Source organism: Heterodontus francisci, chromosome 48 (assembly GCF_036365525.1).
Source record: "Heterodontus francisci isolate sHetFra1 chromosome 48, sHetFra1.hap1, whole genome shotgun sequence".
Taxonomy (NCBI): domain Eukaryota; kingdom Metazoa; phylum Chordata; class Chondrichthyes; order Heterodontiformes; family Heterodontidae; genus Heterodontus; species Heterodontus francisci.
The window spans coordinates 12,219,006-12,245,876 of NC_090418.1; the positions used below are offsets into that span (position 1 = coordinate 12,219,006).

At 48.0% G+C, this 26,871-nt stretch overlaps 1 protein-coding gene across 2 annotated transcripts in view; it reads right to left on the reverse strand.

Moving 5' to 3' along the window:
• Window positions 1–26,871, reverse strand: part of LOC137357538 (neuronal tyrosine-phosphorylated phosphoinositide-3-kinase adapter 1-like) — a 272,550-nt gene that overhangs the window by 16,554 nt on the left and 229,125 nt on the right. For both annotated transcript variants that reach the window (XM_068023935.1, XM_068023934.1), the window contains exons 3-4: window positions 13,686–13,934; window positions 1,880–2,178 (exon numbers count right to left, since the gene is read on the reverse strand). In XM_068023935.1, coding sequence (XP_067880036.1) covers window positions 1,880–2,178; window positions 13,686–13,885 — 499 coding nt within the window. In that variant the 5' untranslated portion in view covers window positions 13,886–13,934. The remainder of the gene's footprint in view (window positions 1–1,879; window positions 2,179–13,685; window positions 13,935–26,871) is intronic.

Here is a 26,871-nt window from a genome sequence, read left to right on the forward strand (position 1 = left end):
TTCCAAAGATTCACAAGTGAAGAAGATTGGCCTTGTCTCAATCCTAAATGGCCGACCTCTTATCCTGGAATATGTGACCCTTTCTCCACCCCCCCACCTACCCTCCCAGCCCAACTGCAAACTCTCCAAAAAGACTGCGGCCTACAGGCCCAACAAGCCTGCCACTAAATTACTGATCGACTCCAGACACTCTGCCTAAAAAGAGTAACTAGTAACTTTCAAAAGGATATTTAAGAAGACATGAAGGAGGTTAAAAATTAGCAGGGTGACGGTGGGGGCGGGGTGGGGGGCTGGTGGTGTGGGATTAGTAATGAGCTCTTTCAAGGAGACAGCACAGACCACGACATCTCTCTCGGTGATGTAAGGTTCTCCCATACCCGCCTCACCATGTTGCTCCCATTCCCTTCTCTCTCCGTAAACCCACCTAGGTCCACACTCTGGATGATAAACAACTTCCCTTCTCATTCCTAACGTGATTCCCTGAGCCAACTTGGACAATCCCCCTTTCCCGATCTTGGAAATGTCAATTAGTCCTCCTTACCAATGAGAGCAAATCCGGTCTTCTTAACCTCCCTCCTCACTTCTAATTCCCAAGACTCGGAATCGCCTGATCTGCACCTCTCTTAAAATCCTTGCAGTTAAATGCATCATTGAGAAGACTCTCCGCTTCTGTAACCTCCTCCAGCCCTACAAGCCTCCAAGATCTCTACACTCGTCCAGTTCCGGCCTTTTGCGCATCCCCTAATTTCTATCACTCCAACATTGACAGCCCTGCCTTCAGCAGGTCTCCTTACTTAAGGAGGGATGGACTTGCATTGGAGGCAGTTCAGAGAATGTCACATGATGGGGTTGTCTTATGAGGAACGGTTGAGCAGGTTGGGCCTATACTCATTGGAGTTTAGAAGAATGAGAGGTGATCTTATTGTAACATGTGAGATTCTGAGGGGGCTTGACAGGTTAGATGCTGAGAGGATGTTTCCCCTCGTGGGGGAATCTAGAACCAGGGGACACAGTTTCAAAATTAGGGGTTTCAAGACGGAGATGTGGAGGAATTTCTTCCCTGAGGGCTGTTAATCTTTGGAATTCTCTTCCCCAGAGAGCGGTCATTGAATATATTCAAGGCTGAGTTAGACAGATGTTTGAACTATAGGGGAATCAAGGGTTATGGGAGGACAGGCAGGAAAGTGGAGTTAAGGCCACAATCAGATCAGCCATGATCGTATTGACTGGTGGGGTAGGCTCGAGGGGCCAAATGGCCTACTCCTGCTGCTGTTTCTTCTGTTCTGATGTTCTGTCTGGGATCTAAGCTCTGGAATCCCCTCCCTAAACCGCTCTACCTCTCTCCTCCTCCTTTATGACACTCCTTAAAAGCTACGACTTTGAGCACCTGTCCTAATATGTGACTCGGTGTCAAATCTTGTTTGGTAGCTGTCTTGTGACGCACCTTAAAACATTTTAGTTTGTTGAAGTGTTTGATGGGGACAGTGTAGAGGGAGCTTTATTCTGTATCTAACCCCCGTGCTGTACCTGTCCTGGGGAGTGTTTGATAGGGACAGTGTAGAGGGAGCTTTATTCTGTATCTAACCCCCGTGCTGTACCTGTCCTGGGAGTGTTTGATAGGGACAGTGTAGAGGGAGCTTTACTCTGTATCTAACCCCATGCTGTACCTGTCCTGGGGAGTGTTTGATAGGGACAGTGTAGAGGGAGCTTTATTCTGTATCTAACCCCCGTGCTGTACCTGTCCTGGGAGTGTTTGATAGGGACAGTGTAGAGGGAGCTTTACTCTGTATCTAACCCCGTGCTGTACCTGTCCTGGGAGTGTTTGATGGGGACAGTGTAGAGGGAGCTTTACTCCGATTGTTGGGTCACTGTTGCTCACCTTTCTCGCCCTTCGGCCCGAGTCCTTCATCTCCGCTGCTGTTCCTGCCCTCGGGGCACAGGCTGAGCTTGGTGCTGGGATGGCGCCTGGGCTTGGCCGGGGGTTTCCTGGCGCAGGTGTGCTCGCCGTTCTCCACGCTGCCCACGGAGTGAAGTGACAGCGAGCGGGTGGTCATGCCGCCGGCGCACGGGTGCGGCCCATGTTCCTGAGAGGCGGGCATGGTCATGAAGCCCATTCGGAAGTGCTTGCGGAAGGAGGCAAGATCCCGCACCCTTCCCAGTCCCCCATCCTTGCAGATACTTAATCAGGAAGAGAAAAAATGGAGAGAGGGGAAGAGAGAGAGAGAGTGAGGGGAAGGGAAAGGGAGAGAGAGGGGGAGGGAAAGACAGAGGGTGAAGAAGTGAGAGAGGGAGAAAGAGAAGGAGAGAGAGAGGGATAGTGGAACAGAGGGAGAAAAGAAACATAGAAGGGGGAAAGAGGGAGAAAGAAGGAGATGTGGAGGGAGTGGAAGAGAGGGGGACAGATGGAGAGAGGTAGAGAGGTGGAGGGAGAGTAGGAGATGGAGGCAGAGAGGACAAGAAAGGAAGGAAAAGCAAGTTGGATAGAGGAAGGGAGAGAGAGAGAGAGAGAGGGAGGGAGTTGGGGAGCGAGAAAGAGGGAGAAGGCGAGAGATTGAGAGAATTATCAGTAAGTTTAACAGACAAAAGAAAATTAAACTGTTGTCTTGCTTTGCAAATGATAGCTTGTTACTGAATCAGGAGCTAATGTAGATCAAAGAACACAGTGGGTGATGGGTGAATGGAACTTGGTGCCAGAGAAGTTGGGGGCAGCTGAGATTTGGATGATCTCAATTTCACAAAGGATGGAAGGTGGCAGGACGACCAGGAGAGCAGCAGTCAATTGGCGCACGGCAAGATCCCACAAACAGCAGTGTGATAATGACCAGATCATCAGTCTTTTTTAGTGATAGTCTGCACTGAGTGCTACTGGAGGACACAGAGTGTGAAGAAGGGAGTTTGGTAGTGAGGGAATTTTAATGGTTAATCTCCCTAAAGTCTAGTTTTTGTTTTGTTTACATTTTGCAGTTAAGAAATTACTGTCTTAAGAGGCAAGTTAACTGTTTTACAGTTTTAAATAAGGGTATACAAGCTCTCTGAGAGTAGCTGTAGCTAGTTAATTATTTAGCTAGCTTAAACTGGTTTCTGAGCTCTAGCAAAGTTGACTCATTGTTTTAAGAGAGTATAAATTCAGGGGACTGTCAGTGCTGCTTGTGCGCACTGCGTGCTGCTGGAGGGCACAGAGTGTGAAGAAGGGAGTTTGGTCAGTGAGGGAGTTCGGTAAGGAGGGGAACTATAAATTAATTAAGAAAAAATAAATGTAATTAAATTAGCACAATAAAGATGGCAGGACAGGTGATGTGACACAGCTGTAGTATGTGGGAGCTCCTGAATGCCTTGGCAATCCATGGCAACCATGTCTGTAGTAAGTGTCTGTGGCTTGAGGAGCTTCGGTTCAGAGTTATTGAGCTGTAGACACTGAGATGCATCAGGGAGGGGAAAGTTACCTGGACACTTTGTTCCAGATGGCAGTCACACCCCTTAGGATAGGGTCGTCTGCTTTGGTCAGTGGTCAGGGACAGGAGGGTCTGACTGCGAGTCAGGCAGGTTAGGGGATCGAGAAAGTGGGAGTGGAGGAGCCTCAGTTCTTGTAATTGAGCAACAAGTTCTAGGTTCTTGCAGTTTGTATGGACAAGAGCGAGGGCTGTTACGTGGATGAGCAGACTGACCATGGCATCATGATACAGGAAGACGTTCCGGGGTAGAGAAAAGGCAAGTAGTGGTAGTTGGGGACAGTGTAGTGAGGGGGATTGACACTGTTGCCTGCAGCAAAGAGCGAGAGTCCAGATGGCTGTGTTGCCTGCCCGGTGCCAGTGTTCTGGACGTCTGTTCAGGGCTGGAGAGGAACTTACAATGGGATGGGGAGGATCCAGTTATCGTGGTCCATGTAGGTACCAATGATATAGGCAGGACAAGGAAAGAGGTTCTGCATAGTCAGTATGAGGAGCTAGGCACCAAATTAAGAAGCAGAACCTCAAAGGTAATAATCTCTGGATTATTACCTGAGCCATGTGAAAATTGGCAAAGGGCAAATAACATTAGAGAAATGAATGTTTGGCTCAAAGACTGGTGTGGTAGAAGTGGGTTCCAATTCATGGGGAACTGGCATCAATACTGGGGAAAGTGGAGGCTGTACCGTTAGGACGGTCTACACCTGAACCGTGCTGGACCAGTGTTCACGCGAGTTGTGTAACTAGGGAAGTAAAGAGGGTTTTAAACTAAATAGTGGGGGCAAGGGATCAAATTTGGGAAGATAAGGTAAATCAAAGAGTAGAGGCAAGAGAGAAAGGTATTAAATGGGAAATGATAGACAGTGACAGGAAGGGACAGAGCGTACAAATCTAAGAGTAACTCAACAGATAAGGCTAGAGGTTACAAAAATAATAAAAGGACAAAACTAAAGGCTCTGTATCTGAATGCATGTAGCATTCAAAACAAAACCGATGAACTTATAGTGCAAATAGAAATAAATAAGTACAATCTGATAGCCATTACAGAGACTTGGCTGCAGGATGACATAGATTGGGACCTGAATATTGACGGGTACATGACATTTCGGAAAGACAGGAAGCTAGGAAAAGGTGGAAGGGTGGTTCTGTTACTTAATGATGGCATTAGCACAATAGAGAGGGGTGACCTAAGTTCAGGAAACGAGGATGTAGAAGCGGTTTGGGCTGAGATGAGAAATGATAAAGGCAAGATGTTATCGTGGGAGTGGTGTACAGGCCCCCTAACAGAAACCACACAGTAGGACAGAGTATAAAGGAAGAAATAATAGGTGCTTGTCAGAAAATTAAGGGGGATTTTAATCCACATGTAGACTGGAAAAATAAGATGGGCAGAGGTAGCCTAGATGAAGAGTTCATAAAATGTTTTTGGGATAGTTTCTTACAACAGTGCATTCTGAATTCAACCTGACAGCAGGCTATACTAGATCTGGTATTGTGCAACGAGATAGGAGTAATTGATGACCTCATAGTGAAGGCACCCCGAGGCAGGCAGTGATCATAATATGATTGAATTTTACATTCAGTTTGAGGGAGAGAAGAGTGGTAGTTTAAACTACTAGTATTTTAAACTTACATGAGGGCATGAAAGCAGAGCTAGCAAAAGTGAACTGGAAAGTAGGTTAAGGGATAGATCAATAGAGATGCAGTGGCAGACATTTAAGGGGATATTTCAGAATACACAGAATAGATACATTCCAACGAGAAAGAAAAATTCCAAGGGGAGGACCCACCATCCGTGATTAACTAAAAAAGTTCAAGATAGTATCAAACTTTAAGAAAAAGCAATTAACTGCGCAAAGAAGGGAGGCAGGTCGGAAGATTGGACAGAATATAAAAAGTAGCAAAGAACGACTAGAAGATTAATAAAGGAGGGTAAAATTAGAGTACGAGAGAAAGCTGGTTAGAAATATAAAGACAGATAGTAAGAGTTTCTATAGATATTAAAAAAGAAAAGAGTTAACAAAGTGAGTGTTGGTCCTATAGAAAGTCAGTCTGGGGAATTAATAATGGATAATAAGGAGGTGGCAGATGAATTGAGCAGGTATTTTGCATCCGTCTTCACCATAGAGGATACAAGTAACATCCCAGAAATAGCTGTAAGTCAGGAAATGGAAGGGAGGGAGGAACTCAAGAAAATTACAATCACCAGGGAAATGGTCATGAGCAACTTGTTGGAGCTGTGGGCTGACAGGTCGCCGGGTCCTGATGGACTTTATCCCAGGGTCGAAAAAGAAGTGGCTAGTGAGATAACCATGTTGGTTTAATTTTCCAAAACTCCCTACTTTCGGGGAAGGTTCCATTAGATTGGAAATTAGCCAATGTAACTCCTTTAGGGACAGAAAGCAGGAAACTACATCTGCCATAGGAAAAATGTTAGAAGCTATTATTAAAGATGTTATAGTAGGGCACTTAGAAAAATTCAAGGTAATCAGGCAGAGTCAACAAGGTTTTGTGAAAGGGAAATCGTGTTTAACCAATTTATTAGAGTTCTTTGAAGAAATAACATAAACTGTAGATAAAGGGGAACTGGTGGATTTACTTTACTTGGATTTCCAGAAGGCATTTGATAAATGCCACATCAAAAGTTATTGTGGAAAATAAAGGCTCATGGTGCATGAATTGCAAAAGGGTTAGTATGCAGGTACAGTAAGTAGTCAGGAAAGCTAAAAGAATGTTGTCGTTTATTGCGAGGGGAATTGAATACAAAAGTAGGGAGGTTATGCTTCAATTATACAGGGCATTGGTGAGTATAGTATTGGTCTCCTTATTTAAGGAAGGATGTAAATGCATTGGAAGCAGTTTAGAGAAGGTTTACTGGACTAATACCTGGAATGAGTGGGCTGTCTTATGATGAAAGGTTGTACAGGCTAGACTTGTATCCGCTGGAGTTTAGAAGAGTAAGAGGTGACTTGATTGAAACATATAAGATCCTGAGGGGTCTTGACAGGGTGAATGTGGAAAGGATGTTTCCCCTTGTGGGAGAATCTAGAACTAGGGGTCACTGTTTAAAAATAAGGGGTCGCCCATTTAAGACAGAGATGAGGAGAAATTTTTTCTCTCTGAGGATCGTGAGTCTTTGGAATTCTCTTCCTTAAAAGGCGTTGGAAGCAGAGTCTTCGAATATTTTTAAGGCAGTGGTAGATCGATTCTCGATAAGCAAGGGGGTGAAAGGTGATTGGGGGTAGGTGGAAATGTTGAGTTGAGGTTACAATCAGATCAGCCATGATCCTACTGAATGGCGGAGCAGGCTTGAGGGGCCGAGTGGCCTACTCCTGCTCTTAATTGGTATGTTCATATGATATTGCTTGATGGCTAAATGTTGGCCCAGGAAATCAGTGTTACACTCTGGGACCAACATCCTGAATGTACGACAGTGTCTTAGCATGTAACTGGGAGAGTCAGCCCAAATGGAACTCAAACTCAGGACCTTGTGACTCAGAGGTGACCCACTGAGCCATATGTGTATTGGAGGCAAATGCTGTGCTCAATTTGCATAGAGAGAGGAACTGAGAGACACCAGTCAGTGTATAGATATCTCCCTGAGAGAGAGAGAGAGAGACTGAGAAACACCAGTCAGTGTATAGATATCTCCCTGAGAGAGAGGAACTGAGAGACACCAGTCAGTGTATAGATATCTCCCTGAGAGAGAGAGACTGAGAAACACCAGTCAGTGTATAGATATCTCCCTGAGAGAAAGGGGACTGAGAGACACCAGTCAGCGTACAGATATCACCGTGAGAAAGGGGACTGAGAGACACCAGTCAGTGTACAGATATCACCCTGAGAGAGAGGAGACTGAGAGACACCAGTCAGTGTACAGATATCTCCCTGAGAGAGAGGGACTGAGAGACACCAGTCAGTGTACAGATATCACCCTGAGAGAGAGGGACTGAGAGACACCAGTCAGTGTACAGATATCTCCCTGAGAGAGAGGGACTGAGAGACACCAGTCAGTGTACAGATATCTCCCTGAGAGGGGACTGAGAGACACCAGTCAGTGTACAGATGTCACCCTGAGAGAGAGACTGAGAGACACCAGTCAGTGTACAGATATCACCCTGAGAGAGAGGGGACTGAGAGACACCAGTCAGCGTACAGATATCACCGTGAGAAAGGGGACTGAGAGACACCAGTCAGTGTACAGATATCACCCTGAGAGAGAGGGACTGAGAGACACCAGTCAGTGTACAGATATCTCCCTGAGAGAGAGGGACTGAGAGACACCAGTCAGTGTACAGATATCTCCCTGAGAGGGGACTGAGAGACACCAGTCAGTGTACAGATGTCACCCTGAGAGAGAGGGAACTGAGAGACACCAGTCAGTGTACAGATATCTCCCTGAGAGGGGACTGAGAGACACCAGTCAGTGTACAGATGTCACCCTGAGAGAGAGACTGAGAGACACCAGTCAGTGTACAGATATCACCCTGAGAGAGAGGGAACTGAGAGACAGCAGTCAGTGTACAGATATCTCCCTGAGAGAGAGAGAAATGAGAGACACCAGTCAGTGTACAGATGTCACCCTGAGAGAGAGGAGACTGAGAGACACCAGTCAGTGTACAGATGTCACCCTGAGAGAGAGGAGACTGAGAGACACCAGTCAGTGTACAGATAACACACTGAGAGAGAGGAGACTGACAGACACCAGTCAGTGTACAGATATCACCCTGAGAGAGAGAGGACTGAGAGACACCAGTCAGTGTATAGATGTCACCCTGAGAGAGAGGGACTGAGAGACACCAGTCAGTGTACAGATATCTCCCTGAGAGGGGACTGAGAGACACCAGTCAGTGTACAGATGTCACCCTGAGAGAGAGGGAACTGAGAGACACCAGTCAGTGTACAGATATCTCCCTGAGAGGGGACTGAGAGACACCAGTCAGTGTACAGATGTCACCCTGAGAGAGAGACTGAGAGACACCAGTCAGTGTACAGATATCACCCTGAGAGAGAGAGGACTGAGAGACACCAGTCAGTGTATAGATGTCACCCTGAGAGAGAGGAGACTGAGAGACACCAGTCAGTATACAGATATCACCCTGAGAGAGAGGGACTGAGAGGGTAAGGGAGGGTAGGGAGAGAAAGAGGAGGGAGGGGAGTAAAGGCAGGGAGGAGTAAATGGGGGAGGGAGGGGAGCAGGAGAAGGAGGGAAGGGAGGACGAAAGGAAGGGGAGGAGGGAAGGAAGGAAGGGAGGAAAAGACCTGCATTTATGTAGTGCCTCTCCTGACCTCAGGACATCCCAAAGCATTTTACAGCCAATGAAGTACGTTTTTGAAGTGTAGTCAATGATGTAATGTAGGAAACACAGCAGCCAATTTGGGCATAGCAAGATCCCAGAAATTGCAATGAGGAAATGATCGGATAATGTATTTTTGAAGATAGTCAGGCTGGAAGAGGCTTGTGTGGTCCATAATGCTATCATGGAACTGTCGGGCTGAATGGCCCTTTTCAGTACTGTACATTCTGGCTGATCTGTGGAATTACCTGGTTTCTCCACTTCTACGATATCAGCAGCATTCCCCATAAAATGCAGGAAGCACTGCGAGGGTTTAAATTATAATGAATGAGTCACAAAGTTCCATAATTTAAGGAATATTCTGTGGATTAATGCTGTCGCTAATTCACCTCACACCAGTGATTGTTCACTCACTGTTTCCATCTTACTGGGGTCCAGCTCAACAGATCTCCTGTAACATCTCACACAGGGAGCATTCAACACACATGAATGAGCAATGAGGGGCGGCTGGAAAAAACCTTGGCTGTGGAAGCAGGGGTTGTGTTATAATCAGCATTGAACCTGATATACAGAGAGAGAGACACACACACACCGAGACAGAGAGCAACAGAGAGACAGAGTGAGAGAGAATCATAAAATCACAGAATTGCTACAGCACAGAAAAAGGCCATTCGGCCCATCGTTTCTGCACTGGCTCTCCGAATGAGCAATTCACTTAGTGCCATTCCCCCACCTTCTCCCCGTAACCCTGCACATTCTTCCTTTTCAGATAACTGTCTAATTTCCTTTTGACTGATTCAATTGAACCTGCCTCCACAACACTCTCAGGCAACATGTTCCAGACCTTAACCACTCGCTGTGTGGTCAAGCTTTCTCCTCATGCCACTTTTGCTTCTTTTGCCAAATACTTTAAATCTGTGCCCTTTCGTTTTCGATCCTTTCACGAGTGGGAACAGTTTCTCTTTATCCACTCTGTCCAGACCCCTCATGAGTTTGAATACCTCGATCAAATCATCTCTCGGCCTTCTCTTCTCCAAGGAAAACAGTCCCAGCTTCTCCAATCTGTCTTCGTAACTGAAACTCCTCATCCCTGGAACTATTCTCATGAATCTTTTCTGCACTCTCTCCAATGCCCTCACATCTTCCCTAAAGTGCGGTGCCCAGAACTGGACATAATACTCCAGCTGAGGCCGAACTAGTGTCTTATACAGGTTCAACATAACCTCTTTGCTCTTGTACTCTATACCCCAGTTAGTAAATACTGTATGCTTTATTAACTACTCTCTCAACCTGTCCTGCCACCTTCAATGACTTATGCACATATACACCTCTGCTCCTGCACCCCCTTTAGAATTGTGCCTTTTATTCTATATTGTCTCTCCATGTTTTTCCTAACAAAATGAATCACTTCACATTTCTCTGCATTGAACTTCATCTGCCACCTGTCTGCCCATTCCACCAACTTGTCTATGTCCTTTTGAAGTTCTACACTATCCTCCTCACAGTTCACAATGCTTCCAAGTTGTTTATCATCTGCAAACTTTGAAATTTTTCCCTGTACACCAAGGTCTAGGTCATTAATATATATCAGGAAAAGCAAGGGTCCCAACACCACATCCTGGGGAACTCCACTACAAACCTTCCTCCAGTCTGAAAAACATCCATTAACCACTACTCTTTGTTTCCTGTCACTCAGCCAATTTCATATACATGTTGCTACTGTCTCTGTTATTCCATGAGCTATAACCTTGCTCAAAAGTCTGTTGTGCGGCACTGTATCAAAAATGCCTTTTGCAAGTCCATGTACACCACATCCACTGCATTGCCCTCATCAACCCTCTCTGTTACCTCTTCAAAAAACCCCTAGTTAAACGTGATTTTCCCTTAAGAAATCCATGCTGGCTTTTTTTTTAGTTAACCCACATTTGTCCATGTGACTATTAATTTTGTCCCAAATTATTCTTTCTAGAAGTTTCCCCGCCACTGAAGTTAAACTGACTGGCCTGTAGTTGCTGGGTTTATCTTTATACCCTTTTTTGAACAACGGTGTAACATTTGCAATTCTCCAGTCCTCTGGCACCACCCCTGAGTCTAAGGAGGACTGGAAAATTATGGCCAGTGCCTCTGCAATTTCCATTCTCACTTCCCTCAGTATCCTTGGATGCATCTCATCTGGTCCTGGTGCCTTATCCATGTTAAGAAAAAAGAAAAGAGAAAGAGAGACAGCAACAGAGAGAGAGAGAGAGAGAGAGAGCGAGACACAGACAGACAATGAGAGACCATAGAAACCATAGAAAAATTACAGCACAGAAGGAGGCCATTCAGCCCATGGTGTCCGTGCTGGCCGAAAAACAAACTAGCCACCCAATTTAATCCCACCCTCCAGCACCTGGTCCATAGCCTTGCAGGTTACAGCACTTCTGGTGAATGTCCAGGTAAAAGAATTGAGGGTTTCTGCCTCCACCACCATTCCTGGCAGTGAATTCCAGACACCCACCACCCTCTGGGTGAAAAGGTTTTTCCTCATGTCCCCTCTCTAATCCTTCTACCAATCACCTTAAATCTGTGTCCCCTGGTAACTGACCTCTCCGCTAGGGGAAACAGGTCCTTCCTGGCTATCTAGGTCCCTCATAATTTTGTACACCTCAATTAAGTCACCCCTCAGCCTCCTCTGTTCTAAGGAAAACAACCCTAGCCTATCCAATCTTTCCTCATAGCTGCAACTTTCGAGCCCTGGCAACATTCTTGTAAATCTCCTCTGTACTCTCTCCAGAGCAATTATGTCCTTTCTGTAATGTGGTGACCAGAACTGTATGCAATACTCCAACTGTGGCCTAACCAGCATTTTATACAGTTCCAGCATTACATCCCTACTTTTGTATTCTGTACCACGGCCAATAAAGGAAAGCATTCCATGTGCCTTCTTCACCACTCTATCTACCTGTTCTGCCACCTTCAGGGACCTGTGGACATGCACTCCAAGGTCTCTCACTTCTTCTACCCCTCTCACTATCCTCCTGTTTATTGTGTATTCCCTCGCTTTATTTGCCCTCCCCAAATGCATTACCTCACACTTCTCCGGGTTGAATTCCATTTGCCACTTTTCCGCCCACTCAACCAAACCATTGATATTATTCTGGAGTCTACAGCTCTCCTCCTCACTATTAACTACACGGCCAAATTTTGTGTCATCAGCAAATTTCCCAATCATGCCTCCCACATTTAAGTCCAAATCATTAATATATACCACAAACAGCAAAGGACCCAACACTGTGCCCTGTGGAACGCCACTGGAAACAGCTTTCCATTCACAAAAACATCTGTCGACCATTACCCTTTGTTTCCTGTCACTGAGCCAATTCTGGATCCAACTGATCACATTCCCCTGTATCCCATTGGCTTTCATTTTACTGACCAGTCTGCCATGTGGGACCTTGTCAAATGCCTGAACTAAAATCCATGTAGACCACATCCACTGCACTCCCTAATCAATCCTCCCTGTTACTTCCTGAAAAAACTCAATTAAGTTAGTAAGACATGACCTTCCCCAAACAAATCCATGCTGACTATCCCTGATTAATCCATGACTTTTTAAGTGACAGTTTATCCCGTCCCTCAGAATAGATTCTAACAATTTACCCACCATTGAGGTCAGACTGACCGGCCTATAATTATTTGGCCTATCCCTCACATCCTTTTTAAACAATGGTACATTGTTCGCAGACCTCCAATCGTCTGGTACCTCTCCTGCATCTAGTGAGGATTTGAAGATGATCCTCAGTGCATTGGCTATTTCCTCCCTGGCTTCCTTTAACAACCTGGGATCCAATCCATCCGGCCCTGGCGATTTATCCACTTTCAAGGATGTCAGACCCTCTAGTACTTCCTCTCTCATTATGCTTATCGTATCTAATATTTCACACCCCTCCTCTTTAACTATAGTGTCTACATCAACCCTCTCCTTTGTGAAGACAGAGACAAAAAGCTCTAAGAACATCTTCTGCATCCATGCATAAGTTCCCTTGTACATCTCTGATAGGCCCTAACTTTTCCTTAGTTATCATCTTGCTCTTAATGTACTGATAAAACATCTTTGGGTTTTCCTTGATTTTACCTGCCAATAATTTTTCATGTTCTCTCTTTGCTTTTCTAATTTCCTTTTTTACTTCACCTCTGCACTTTCTATACTCCTCTCTGCTTTCTAAAGTATTAAGCTTATGACGATCAGAAAAATCTTTCTTTTTCTGCTTTAACTTACCCTGGAAGCTTCCAGATAAGCAGGGGGCTCTAGATTTGGCAGTACCACCCTTTATCTTTGTGGGGACATGCCTACACTGTGCCTGTAGTATCTCGCTTTTGAATGCCTCCCACTGGTTTGCCACTGATTTTCCTTCAAGTAGCTGTATCCAGTCTACTTTCGCCAGATCACCGCTCCATTTCGTAAAATTTGCCTTCCCCTAATTTAGAACTTTTACTCCTGTTTTATCTTTGTCCTTTTCCATGATTATGCTAAAACTTACTGTATTATGGTTACATGAGATAGAGAGAGGGACAGCAAGAGAGAGTGAGACAAACAATGAGACAGAGATAGAGTCAAAGAGAGATTTCTCAATAGGAAAGGTGGTTGAGAGTAGGGCCCAGGCAGATTTCTGGTCCCTCACCAATGGAAGAAACATCCAACTGCCGTGCACATAGAGATCAGCAACTCGAAATCAGATCACTTCTTAATCTTCTACACTCGAAGCACGACAAGCCTAGTCTGTGCAACCTGTCCTTGTAATTTACCCTTTTAGCCCCAGGATCAGTCTGGTTTATCTGCACTGCAGGCTCTCCAAGGCAAATATATCCTCCCCGAGGTGCGGGGCCCAGAACTGAACACAATTACTCCAGTTGGGGTCTGACCAACACTCTTTTAAAAAAAAACCCATTCCAGACAGGTTACCTTTTCTTTGACTCCTCCTCCCGGTGTTTCCATTCCATCTTTGTTTTCCGGTACAGCAGATTCATCTCGTCCCGTAGGCACCTGATCCCCTTGCCTGTGTCTCCGCCCTGCTTGGTCAGTGAGTTGTAGGCCTTGAACCCTTTCTCTTCGATGAACTGGAGGAAGCTCGTAATGGCTGCATCCTGGAGGCCACTTGTCATCTTCCAGGGGCCAACCAATGGGAAGAAAGCAGCGAGCAGTAGGCCCCGTCTGTGAGAAGTTATTTTACATTTCAGAAAGATTAAAACTCACACTACGTTGTCCCATCAAAAACTCCCGGGGCAAAGAGATGCAGTCCGGATAGAGAAATAGTCAGGGCTGGGACACAGTCCTGTTACACACACACAGTCAGTGCTGGGACACAGTCCTGCTTTACACAACCAGTCAGTGCTGGAACACTCAGTCCTGTTATACACACACAATCAGTGCTGGGACACTCAGTCCTGTTATACACACACAGTCAGCGCTGGGACACTCAGTCCTGTTATACACAACCAGTCAGTGCTGGAACACTCAGTCCTGTTATACACACACAATCAGTGCTGGGACACTCAGTCCTGTTATACACACACAATCAGTGCTGGGACACTCAGTCCTGTTATACACACACAGTCAGCGCTGGGACACTCAGTCCTGTTATACACACACAGTCAGTGCTGGGACACAGTCCTGTTACACACACACAGTCAGTGCTGGGACACAGTCCTGTTATACACACACAGTCAGCGCTGGGACACTCAGTCCTGTTATACACACACAGTCAGTGCTGGGACACTCAGTCCTGTTATACACACACAGTCAGTGCTGGAACACTCAGTCCTGTTACACACACACAGTCAGCGCTGGGACACTCAGTCCTGTTATACACACACAGTCAGCGCTGGGACACTAAGTCCTGTTATACACACACAGTCAGCGCTGGGACAATCAGTCCTGTTATACACACACAGTCAGTGCTGGGACAATCAGTCCTGTTATACACACACAGTCAGCGCTGGGACACTCAGTCCTGTTATACACACACAGTCAGCGCTGGGACACTCAGTCCTGTGATACACACAGAGTCAGTGCTGGAACACTCAGTCCTGTTATACACACACAGTCAGCGCTGGGACACTCAGTCCTGTGATACACACACAGTCAGCGCTGGGACACTCAGTCCTGTGATACACACACAGTCAGTGCTGGGACACTCAGTCCTGTGATACACACACAGTCAGTGCTGGGACACTCAGTCCTGTGATACACACACAGTCAGTGCTGGGACACTCAGTCCTGTTAAACACACACAGTCAGTGCTGGGACACTCAGTCCTGTTACACACACAGTCAGTGCTGGGACACTCAGTCCTGTTATACACACACAGTCAGTGCTGGGACACTCAGTCCTGTTATACACACACAGTCAGTGCTGGGACACTCAGTCCTGTTATACACACACAGTCAGTGCTGGGACACTCAGTCCTGTTATACACACACAGTCAGTGCTGAGACACTCAGTCCTGTTAGACACAAAATAAGTGCTGGGACACTCAGTCCTGTTAGACACAAAATCAGTGCTGGGACACTCAGTCCTGTTTGACAAACAGTCAGTGCTGGGACACTCAGTCCTGTTTGACAAACAGTCAGTGCTGGGTCACTCAGTCCTGTTATACACACACAGTCAGTGCTGGGACACTCAGTCCTGTTATACACACACAGTCAGTGCTGGGACACTCAGTCCTGTTATACACACACAGTCAGTGCTGGGACACTCAGTCCTGTTATACACACACAGTCAGTGCTGGGACACTCAGTCCTGTTATACACACACAGTCAGTGCTGGGACACTGAGTCCTGTTTGACAAACAGTCAGTGCTGGGACACTCAGTCCTGTTATACACAAAATCGGTGCTGGAACACTCAGTCCTGTTATACACACACGGTCAGTGCTGGGACACTCAGTCCTGTTTGACAAACAGTCAGTGCTGGGACACTGAGTCCTGTTAGAAACACACAGTCAGTGCTGGGACACTCAGTCCTGTTCCACACACACAGTCAGTGCTGGGACACTCAGTCCTGTTATACACACACAGTCAGTGCTGGGACACTCAGTCCTGTTATACACACAGCCAGTGCTGGGACACTCAGTCCTGTTACACACACAGTCAGTGCTGGAACACTCAGTCCTGTTATACACACAGCCAGTGCTGGGACACTCAGTCCTGTTATACACACAGCCAGTGCTGGGACACTCAGTCCTGTTACACACACACAGTCAGTGCTGGGACACTCAGTCCTGTTATACACACAATGTCAGTGCTGGGACACTCAGTCCTGTTATACACACAGCCAGTGCTGGGACACTCAGTCCTGTTATACACACAGTCAGTGCTGGGACACTCAGTCCTGTTACACACACACAGTCAGTGCTGGGACACTCAGTCCTGTTATACACACAGCCAGTGCTGGGACACTCAGTCCTGTTACAAACACACAGTCAGTGCTGGGACACTCAGTCCTGTCATACACACACAGCCAGTGCTGGGACACTCAGTCCTGTTAGACACAAAATCAGTGCTGGGACACTCAGTCCTGATTTACACACACAGTCAGTGCTGGGACACTCAGTCCTGTTAGACACAAAATCAGTGCTGGGACACTCAGTCCTGATTTACACACACAGTCAGTGCTGGGACACTCAGTCCTGTTACACACACACAGTCAGTGCTGCGACACTCAGTCCTGTTACACACACACAGTCAGTGCTGGGACTCTCAGTCCTGTTACACACACACAGTCAGTGCTGGGACACTCAGTCCTGTTACACACACACAGTCAGTGCTGGGACACTCAGTCCTGTTATACACACAATGTCAGTGCTGGGACACTCAGTCCTGTTATACACACAGCCAGTGCTGGGACACTCAGTCCTGTTATACACACAGTCAGTGCTGGGACACTCAGTCCTGTTACACACACACAGTCAGTGCTGGGACACTCAGTCCTGTTATACACACAGTCAGTGCTGGGACACTCAGTCCTGTTACACACACACAGTCAGTGCTGGGACACTCAGTCCTGTTATACACACAGCCAGTGCTGGGACACTCAGTCCTGTTACAAACACACAGTCAGTGCTGGGACACTCAGTCCTGTCATACACACACAGCCAGTGCTGGGACACTCAGTCCTGTTAGACACAAAATCAGTGCTGGGACACTCAGTCCTGATTTACACACACAGTCAGTGCTGGGACACTCAGTCCTGTTAGACACAAAATCAGTGCTGGGACACTCAGTCCTGATTTACACACACAGTCAGTGCTGGGACACTCAGTCCTGTTACACACACACAGTCAGTGCTGGGACACTCAGTCCTGTTACACACACACAGTCAGTGCTGGGACACTCAGTCCTGTTATACACACACAGTCAGTGCTGGGACACTCAGTCCTGATTTACACACACAGTCAGTGCTGGGACACTCAGTCCTGTTATACACACACAGTCAGTGCTGGGACACTCAGTCCTGTTAGACACAAAATCAGTGCTGGGACATTCAGTCCTGTTATACACACACAGTCAGTGCTGGGACATTCAGTCCTGTTATACACACACAGTCAGTGCTGGGACACTCAGTCCTGATTTACACACACAGTCAGTGCTGGGACACTCAGTCCTGTTACACACACACGGTCAGTGCTGGGACACTCAGTCCTGTTACACACACACGGTCAGTGCTGGGACAGTCAGTCCTGTTCTCAACACACGGTCAGTGCTGGGACACTCAGTCCTGTTATACACACACAGTCAGTGCTGGGACACTCAGTCCTGTTATCCACACACAGTCAGTGCTGGGACACTCAGTCCTGTTACACACACACAGTCAGTGCTGGGACACTCAGTCCTGTTATACACACACAGTCAGTGCTGGGACACTCAGTCCTGTTATACACACACAGTCAGTGCTGGGACACTCAGTCCTGTTATAAACACACGGTCAGTGCTGGGACACTCAGTCCTGTTATAAACACACGGTCAGTGCTGGGACACTCAGTCCTGTTACAAACACACAGTCTGTGCTGGGACACTCAGTCCTGTCATACACACACAGCCAGTGCTGGGACACTCAGTCCTGTTAGACACAAAATCAGTGCTGGGACACTCAGTCCTGATTTACACACACAGTCAGTGCTGGGACACTCAGTCCTGTTAGACACAAAATCAGTGCTGGGACACTCAGTCCTGATTTACACACACAGTCAGTGCTGGGACACTCAGTCCTGTTACACACACACAGTCAGTGCTGGGACACTCAGTCCTGTTACACACACACAGTCAGTGCTGGGACACTCAGTCCTGTTATACACACACAGTCAGTGCTGGGACACTCAGTCCTGATTTACACACACAGTCAGTGCTGGGACACTCAGTCCTGTTATACACACACAGTCAGTGCTGGGACACTCAGTCCTGTTAGACACAAAATCAGTGCTGGGACATTCAGTCCTGTTATACACACACAGTCAGTGCTGGGACATTCAGTCCTGTTATACACACACAGTCAGTGCTGGGACACTCAGTCCTGATTTACACACACAGTCAGTGCTGGGACACTCAGTCCTGTTACACACACACGGTCAGTGCTGGGACACTCAGTCCTGTTACACACACACGGTCAGTGCTGGGACAGTCAGTCCTGTTCTCAACACACGGTCAGTGCTGGGACACTCAGTCCTGTTATACACACACAGTCAGTGCTGGGACACTCAGTCCTGTTATCCACACACAGTCAGTGCTGGGACACTCAGTCCTGTTACACACACACAGTCAGTGCTGGGACACTCAGTCCTGTTATACACACACAGTCAGTGCTGGGACACTCAGTCCTGTTATACACACACAGTCAGTGCTGGGACACTCAGTCCTGTTATAAACACACGGTCAGTGCTGGGACACTCAGTCCTGTTATAAACACACGGTCAGTGCTGGGACACTCAGTCCTGTTATAAACACACGGTCAGTGCTGGGACACTCAGTCCTGTTACACACACACAGTCAGTGCTGGGACACTCAGTCCTGTTAGACACAAAATCAGTGCTGGGACACTCAGTCCTGATTTACACACACAGTCAGTGCTGGGACACTCAGTCCTGTTAGACACAAAATCAGTGCTGGGACACTCAGTCCTGATTTACACACACAGTCAGTGCTGGGACACTCAGTCCTGTTACACACACACAGTCAGTGCTGGGACACTCAGTCCTGTTACACACACACAGTCAGTGCTGGGACTCTCAGTCCTGTTACACACACACAGTCAGTGCTGGGACACTCAGTCCTGTTACACACACACAGTCAGTGCTGGGACACTCAGTCCTGTTAGACACAAAATCAGTGCTGGGACACTCAGTCCTGTTATACACACACAGTCAGTGCTGGGACACTCAGTCCTGATTTACACACACAGTCAGTGCTGGGACACTCAGTCCTGTTATACACACACAGTCAGTGCTGGGACACTCAGTCCTGTTATACACACACAGTCAGTGCTGGGACACTCAGTCCTGTTAGACACAAAATCAGTGCTGGGACACTCAGTCCTGTTATACACACACAGTCAGTGCTGGGACATTCAGTCCTGTTATACACACACAGTCAGTGCTGGGACACTCAGTCCTGATTTACACACACAGTCAGTGCTGGGACACTCAGTCCTGTTACACACACACGGTCAGTGCTGGGACACTCAGTCCTGTTCTCAACACACGGTCAGTGCTGGGACACTCAGTCCTGTTATACACACACAGTCAGTGCTGGGACACTCAGTCCTGTTATACACACACAGTCAGTGCTGGGACACTCAGTCCTGTTACACACACACAGTCAGTGCTGGGACACTCAGTCCTGTTATACACACACAGTCAGTGCTGGGACACTCAGTCCTGTTATACACACACAGTCAGTGCTGGGACACTCAGTCCTGTTATAAACACACGGTCAGTGCTGGGACACTCAGTCCTGTTATAAACACACGGTCAGTGCTGGGACACTCAGTCCTGTTATAAACACACGGTCAGTGCTGGGACACTCAGTCCTGTTACACACACACAGTCAGTGCTGGGACACTCAGTCCTGTTATAAACACACAGTCAGTGCTGGGACACTCAGTCCTGTTATAAACACACGGTCAGTGCTGGGACACTCAGTCCTGTTACACACACACAGTCAGTGCTGGGACACTCAGTCCTGTTACACACACACAGTCAGTGCTGGGACACTCAGTCCTGTTACACACACACAGTCAGTGCTGGGACAGTCAGTCCTGTTACACACACACATTCAGTGCTGGGACACTCAGTCCTGTTAGGCACAAAATCGGTGCTGGGACACTCAGTCCTGATTTACACACGCAGTCAGTGCTGGGACACTCAGTCCTGTTATACACACACAGTCAATGCTGGGACACTCAGTCCTGTTAGACACACAGCCAGTGCTGGGACACTCAGTCCTGTTATATACACACGGTCAGTGCTGGGACACTCAGTCCTGTGATGCACACACAATCAGTTCTGGGACACTCAGTCCTGTTACACACACACATTCAGTGCTGGGACACTCAGTCCTGTTACACACACACATTCAGTGCTGGGACACTCAGTCCTGTTATAAACACACAGCCAGTGCTGGGACACTCAGTCCTGTTATACACACAGTCAGTGCTGGGACACTCAGTCCTGTTACACACACACAGTCAGTGCTGGGACACTCAGTCCTGTTATACACACAGCCAGTGCTGGGACACTCAGTCCTGTTACAAACACACAGTCAGTGCTGGGACACTCAGTCCTGTCATACACACACAGCCAGTGCTGGGACACTCAGTCCTGTTAGACACAAAATCAGTGCTGGGACACTCAGTCCTGATTTACACACACAGTCAGTGCTGGGACACTCAGTCCTGTTAGACACAAAATCAGTGCTGGGACACTCAGTCCTGATTTACACACACAGTCAGTGCTGGGACACTCAGTCCTGTTACACACACACAGTCAGTGCTGGGACTCTCAGTCCTGTTACACACACACATTCAGTGTTGGGACACTCAGTCCTGTTATACACACACAGTCAGTGCTGGGACACTCAGTCCTGTTACACACACACAGTCAGTGCTGGGACACTCAGTCCTGTTAGACACAAGATCAGTGCTGGGACACTCAGTCCTGTTATACACACACAGTCAGTGCTGGGACACTCAGTCCTGATTTACACACACAGTCAGTGCTGGGACACTCAGTCCTGTTATACACACACAGTCAGTGCTGGGACACTCAGTCCTGTTATACACACACAGTCAGTGCTGGGACACTCAGTCCTGTTAGACACAAAATCAGTGCTGGGACACTCAGTCCTGTTATACACACACAGTCAGTGCTGGGACATTCAGTCCTGTTATACACACACAGTCAGTGCTGGGACACTCAGTCCTGATTTACACACACAGTCAGTGCTGGGACACTCAGTCCTGTTACACACACACAGTCAGTGCTGGGACACTCAGTCCTGTTATACACACACAGTCAGTGCTGGGACACTCAGTCCTGTTATACACACACAGTCAGTGCTGGGACACTCAGTCCTGTTATAAACACACGGTCAGTGCTGGGACACTCAGTCCTGTTATAAACACACGGTCAGTGCTGGGACACTCAGTCCTGTTATAAACACACAGTCAGTGCTGGGACACTCAGTCCTGTTATAAACACACAGTCAGTGCTGGGACACTCAGTCCTGTTATAAACACACGGTCAGTGCTGGGACACTCAGTCCTGTTACACACACATAGTCAGTGCTGGGACACTCAGTCCTGTTACACACACACATTCAGTGCTGGGACACTCAGTCCTGTTACACACACACATTCAGTGCTGGGGCACTCAGTCCTGTTACACACACACAGTCAGTGCTGGGACACTCAGTCCTGTTAGACACAAAATCGGTGCTGGGACACTCAGTCCTGATTTACACACGCAGTCAGTGCTGGGACACTCAGTCCTGTTATACACACACAGTCAATGCTGGGACACTCAGTCCTGTTAGAGACACAGCCAGTGCTGGGACACTCAGTCCTGTTATATACACACGGTCAGTGCTGGGACACTCAGTCCTGTGATGCACACACAATCAGTTCTGGGACACTCAGTCCTGTTACACACACACATTCAGTGCTGGGACACTCAGTCCTGTTACACACACACATTCAGTGCTGGGACACTCAGTCCTGTTACACACACACAGTCAGTGCTGGGACACTCAGTCCTGTTACACACACAATCAGTGCTGGGACACTCAGTCCTGTTATAAACACACAGGCAGTGCTGGGAAACTCAGTCCTGTTACACACACACAGTCAGTGCTGGGACACTCAGTCCTGTTATACACACACAGTCAGTGCTGGGACACTCAGTCCTGTTAGACACAAAATCGGTGCTGGGACACTCAGTCCTGATTTACACACGCAGTCAGTGCTGGGGCACTCAGTCCTGTTATACACACACAATCAGTGCTGGAACACTCAGACCTGTTACACACGGTCAGTGCTGGGATACTCAGTCCTGTTGGACACACAATCAGTGCTGGGACACTCAGTCCCGTTATGCACACACAGTCAGTGCTGGGACACTCAGTCCTGTTATACACACACAATCACTGCTGGGACACTCAGTCCTGTTACACACACAGTCAGTGCTGGGACACTCAGTCCTGTTATACTCACACAGTCAGTGCTGGGACACTCAGTCCTGTTATACACACACAGTCAGTGTGGGACACTCAGTCCTGTTAGACACAAAATCAGTGCTGGGACACTCAGTCCTGTTAGACACAAAATCAGTGCTGGGACACTCAGTCCTGTTATACACAAACAGTCAGTGCTGGAACACTCAGTCCTGTTATACACACACAGTCAGTGCTGGGACACTCAGTCCTGTTATACACACACAGTCAGTGCTGGGACAATCAGTCCTGTTATACACACACAGTCAGTGCTGGGACACTGAGTCCTGTTTGACCAACAGTCAGTGCTGGGACACTCAGTCCTGTTATACACACACAGTCAGTGCTGGGACACTCAGTCCTGTTATACACACACAGTCAGCGCTGGAACATTCAGTCCTGTAATAGACACAGTCAGTGCTGGGACACTCAGTCCTGATTTACACACACAGTCAGTGCTGGGACACAAAATCGGTGCTGGAACACTCAGTCCTGTTATACACACACGGTCAGTGCTGGGACACTCAGTCCTGTTTGACAAACAGTCAGTGCTGGGACACTGAGTCCTGTTAGAAACACAGTCAGTGCTGGGACACTCAGTCCTGTTATAAACACACAGTCAGTGCTGGGACACTCAGTCCTGTTACACACACACAGTCAGTGCTGGGACACTCAGTCCTGTTATACACACAGCCAGTGCTGGGACACTCAGTCCTGTTACACACACAGTCAGTGCTGGAACACTCAATCGTGTTATACACACAGCCAGTGCTGGGACACTCAGTCCTGTTATACACACACAGTCAGTGCTGGGACACTCAGTCCTGTTATACACACACAGTCAGTGCTGGGACACTCAGTCCTGTTATACACACAGCCAGTGCTGGGACACTCAGTCCTGTTACACACACAGTCAGTGCTGGAACACTCAATCCTGTTATACACACAGCCAGTGCTGGGACACTCAGTCCTGTTATACACACAGCCAGTGCTGGGATACTCAGTCCTGTTATAAACACACAGTCAGTGCTGGGACACTCAGTCCTGTGACACACACACAGTCAGTGCTGGGACACTCAGTCCTGTTACACACACACAGTCAGTGCTGGGACACTCAGTCCTGTTATACACACACAGTCAGTGCTGGGACACTCAGTCCTGTTATACACACACAGTCAGTGCTGGGACACTCAGTCCTGTTATAAACACACGGTCAGTGCTGGGACACTCAGTCCTGTTATAAACACACGGTCAGTGCTGGGACACTCAGTCCTGTTATAAACACACAGTCAGTGCTGGGACACTCAGTCCTGTTATAAACACACAGTCAGTGCTGGGACACTCAGTCCTGTTATAAACACACGGTCAGTGCTGGGACACTCAGTCCTGTTACACACACACAGTCAGTGCTGGGACACTCAGTCCTGTTACACACACACATTCAGTGCTGGGACACTCAGTCGTGTTACACACACACATTCAGTGCTGGGACACTCAGTCCTGTTACACACACACATTCAGTGCTGGGACACTCAGTCCTGTTACACACACACAGTCAGTGCTGGGACACTCAGTCCTGTTACACACACAGTCAGTGCTGGGACACTCAGTCCTGTTATAAACACACAGGCAGTGCTGGGACACTCAGTCCTGTTACACACACACAGTCAGTGCTGGGACACTCAGTCCTGTTACACACACACAGTCAGTGCTGGGACACTCAGTCCTGTTAGACACAAAATCGGTGCTGGGACACTCAGTCCTGATTTACACACGCAGTCAGTGCTGGGGCACTCAGTCCTGTTATACACACACAATCAGTGCTGGAACACTCAGACCTGTTACACACACACGGTCAGTGCTGGGATACTCAGTCCTGTTGGACACACAATCAGTGCTGGAACACTCAGTCCTGTTATACACACACGGTCAGTGCTGGGACACTCAGTCCCGTTATGCACACACAGTCAGTGCTGGGACACTCAGTCCTGTTATACACACACAATCACTGCTGGGACACTCAGTCCTGTTACACACACAGTCAGTGCTGGGACACTCAGTCCTGTTATACACACACAGTCAGTGCTGGGACACTCAGTCCTGTTATACACACACAGTCAGTGCTGGGACACTCAGTCCTGTTATACACACACCGTCAGTGCTGGGACACTCAGTCCTGTTAGACACAAAATCAGTGCTGGGACACTCAGTCCTGTTAGACACAAAATCAGTGCTGGGACACTCAGTCCTGTTATACACACACAGTCAGTGCTGGGACACTCAGTCCTGTTATACACACACAGTCAGTGCTGGGACACTCAGTCCTGTTATACACACACAGTCAGTGCTGGGACACTCAGTCCTGTTATACACACACAGTCAGTGCTGGGACACTCAGTCCTGTTATACACACACAGTCAGTGCTGGGACACTCAGTCCTGTTATAAACACATAGTCCGTGCTGGGACACTCAGTCCTGTTATACACACAATGTCAGTGCTGGGACACTCAGTCCTGTTAGACACACACAGCCAGTGCTGGGACACTCAGTCCTGTTATACACACAGTCAGTGCTGGGACACTCAGTCCGGTTATACACACAGCCAGTGCTGGGACACTCAGTCCTGTTACACACACACAGTCAGTGCTGGGACACTCAGTCCTGTTACACACACACAGCCAATGCTGGGACACTCAGTCCTGTTACACACACACAGTCAGTGCTGGAACACTCAGTCCTGTTATAAACACACAGTCAGTGCTGGGACACTCAGTCCGGTTATACACACAGCCAGTGCTGGGACACTCAGTCCTGTTACACACACACAGTCAGTGCTGGGACACTCAGTCCTGTTACACACACACAGCCAATGCTGGGACACTCAGTCCTGTTACACACACACAGTCAGTGCTGGAACACTCAGTCCTGTTATACACACACAGTCAGTGCTGGAACACTCAGTCCTGTTATACACACAATGTCAGTGCTGGGACACTCAGTCCTGTTATACACACAGCCAGTGCTGGGACACTCAGTCCTGTTATACACACAGTCAGTGCTGGGACACTCAGTCCTGTTACACACACACAGTCAGTGCTGGGACACTCAGTCCTGTTATACACACAGCCAGTGCTGGGACACTCAGTCCTGTTACAAACACACAGTCAGTGCTGGGACACTCAGTCCTGTCAGACACACACAGCCAGTGCTGGGACACTCAGTCCTGTTAGACACAAAATCAGTGCTGGGACACTCAGTCCTGATTTACACACACAGTCAGTGCTGCGACACTCAGTCCTGTTAGACACACACAGTCAGTGCTGGGACACTCAGTCCTGTTATACACACAGTCAGTGCTGGGACTCTCAGTCCTGTTACACACACACATTCAGTGCTGGGACACTCAGTCCTGTTATACACACACAGTCAGTGCTGGGACACTCAGTCCTGTTACACACACACAGTCAGTGCTGGGACACTCAGTCCTGTTAGACACAAAATCAGTGCTGGTGCACTCAGTCCTGTTATACACACACAGTCAGTGCTGGGACACTGAGTCCTGTTTGACCAACAGTCAGTGCTGGGACAATCAGTCCTGTTATACACACACAGTCAGTGCTGGGACACTCAGTCCTGTTATACACACACAGTCAGCGCTGGAACATTCAGTCCTGTAATAGACACAGTCAGTGCTGGGACACTCAGTCCTGATTTACACACAGACTCAGTGCTGGGACACTCAGTCCTGATTTACACACACAGTCAGTGCTGGGACACTCAGTCCTGTTCCACACACACAGTCAGTGCTGGGACACTCAGTCCTGTTATACACACACAGTCAGTGCTGGGATACTCAGTCCTGTTATAAACACACAGTCAGTGCTGGGACACTCAGTCCTGTTACACACACACAGTCAGTGCTGGGACACTCAGTCCTGTTATACACACAGCCAGTGCTGGGACACTCAGTCCTGTTATACACACAGCCAGTGCTGGGACACTCAGTCCTGTTACACACACAGTCAGTGCTGGAACACTCAGTCCTGTTATACACACAGCCAGTGCTGGGACACTCAGTCCTGTTATACACACAGCCAGTGCTGGGATACTCAGTCCTGTTAGAAACACACAGTCAGTGCTGGGACACTCAGTCCTGTTACACACACACACAGTCAGTGCTGGGACACTCAGTCCTGTTATACACACAGCCAGTGCTGGGACACTCTGTCCTGTTACACACACAGCCAGTGCTGGGACACTCAGTCCTGTTGCACACACACAGTCAGTGCTGGGACACTCAGTCCTGTTATACACACAGCCAGTGCTGGGACACTCAGTCCTGTTATACACACAGCCAGTGCTGGGACACTCAGTCCTGTTACACACACACA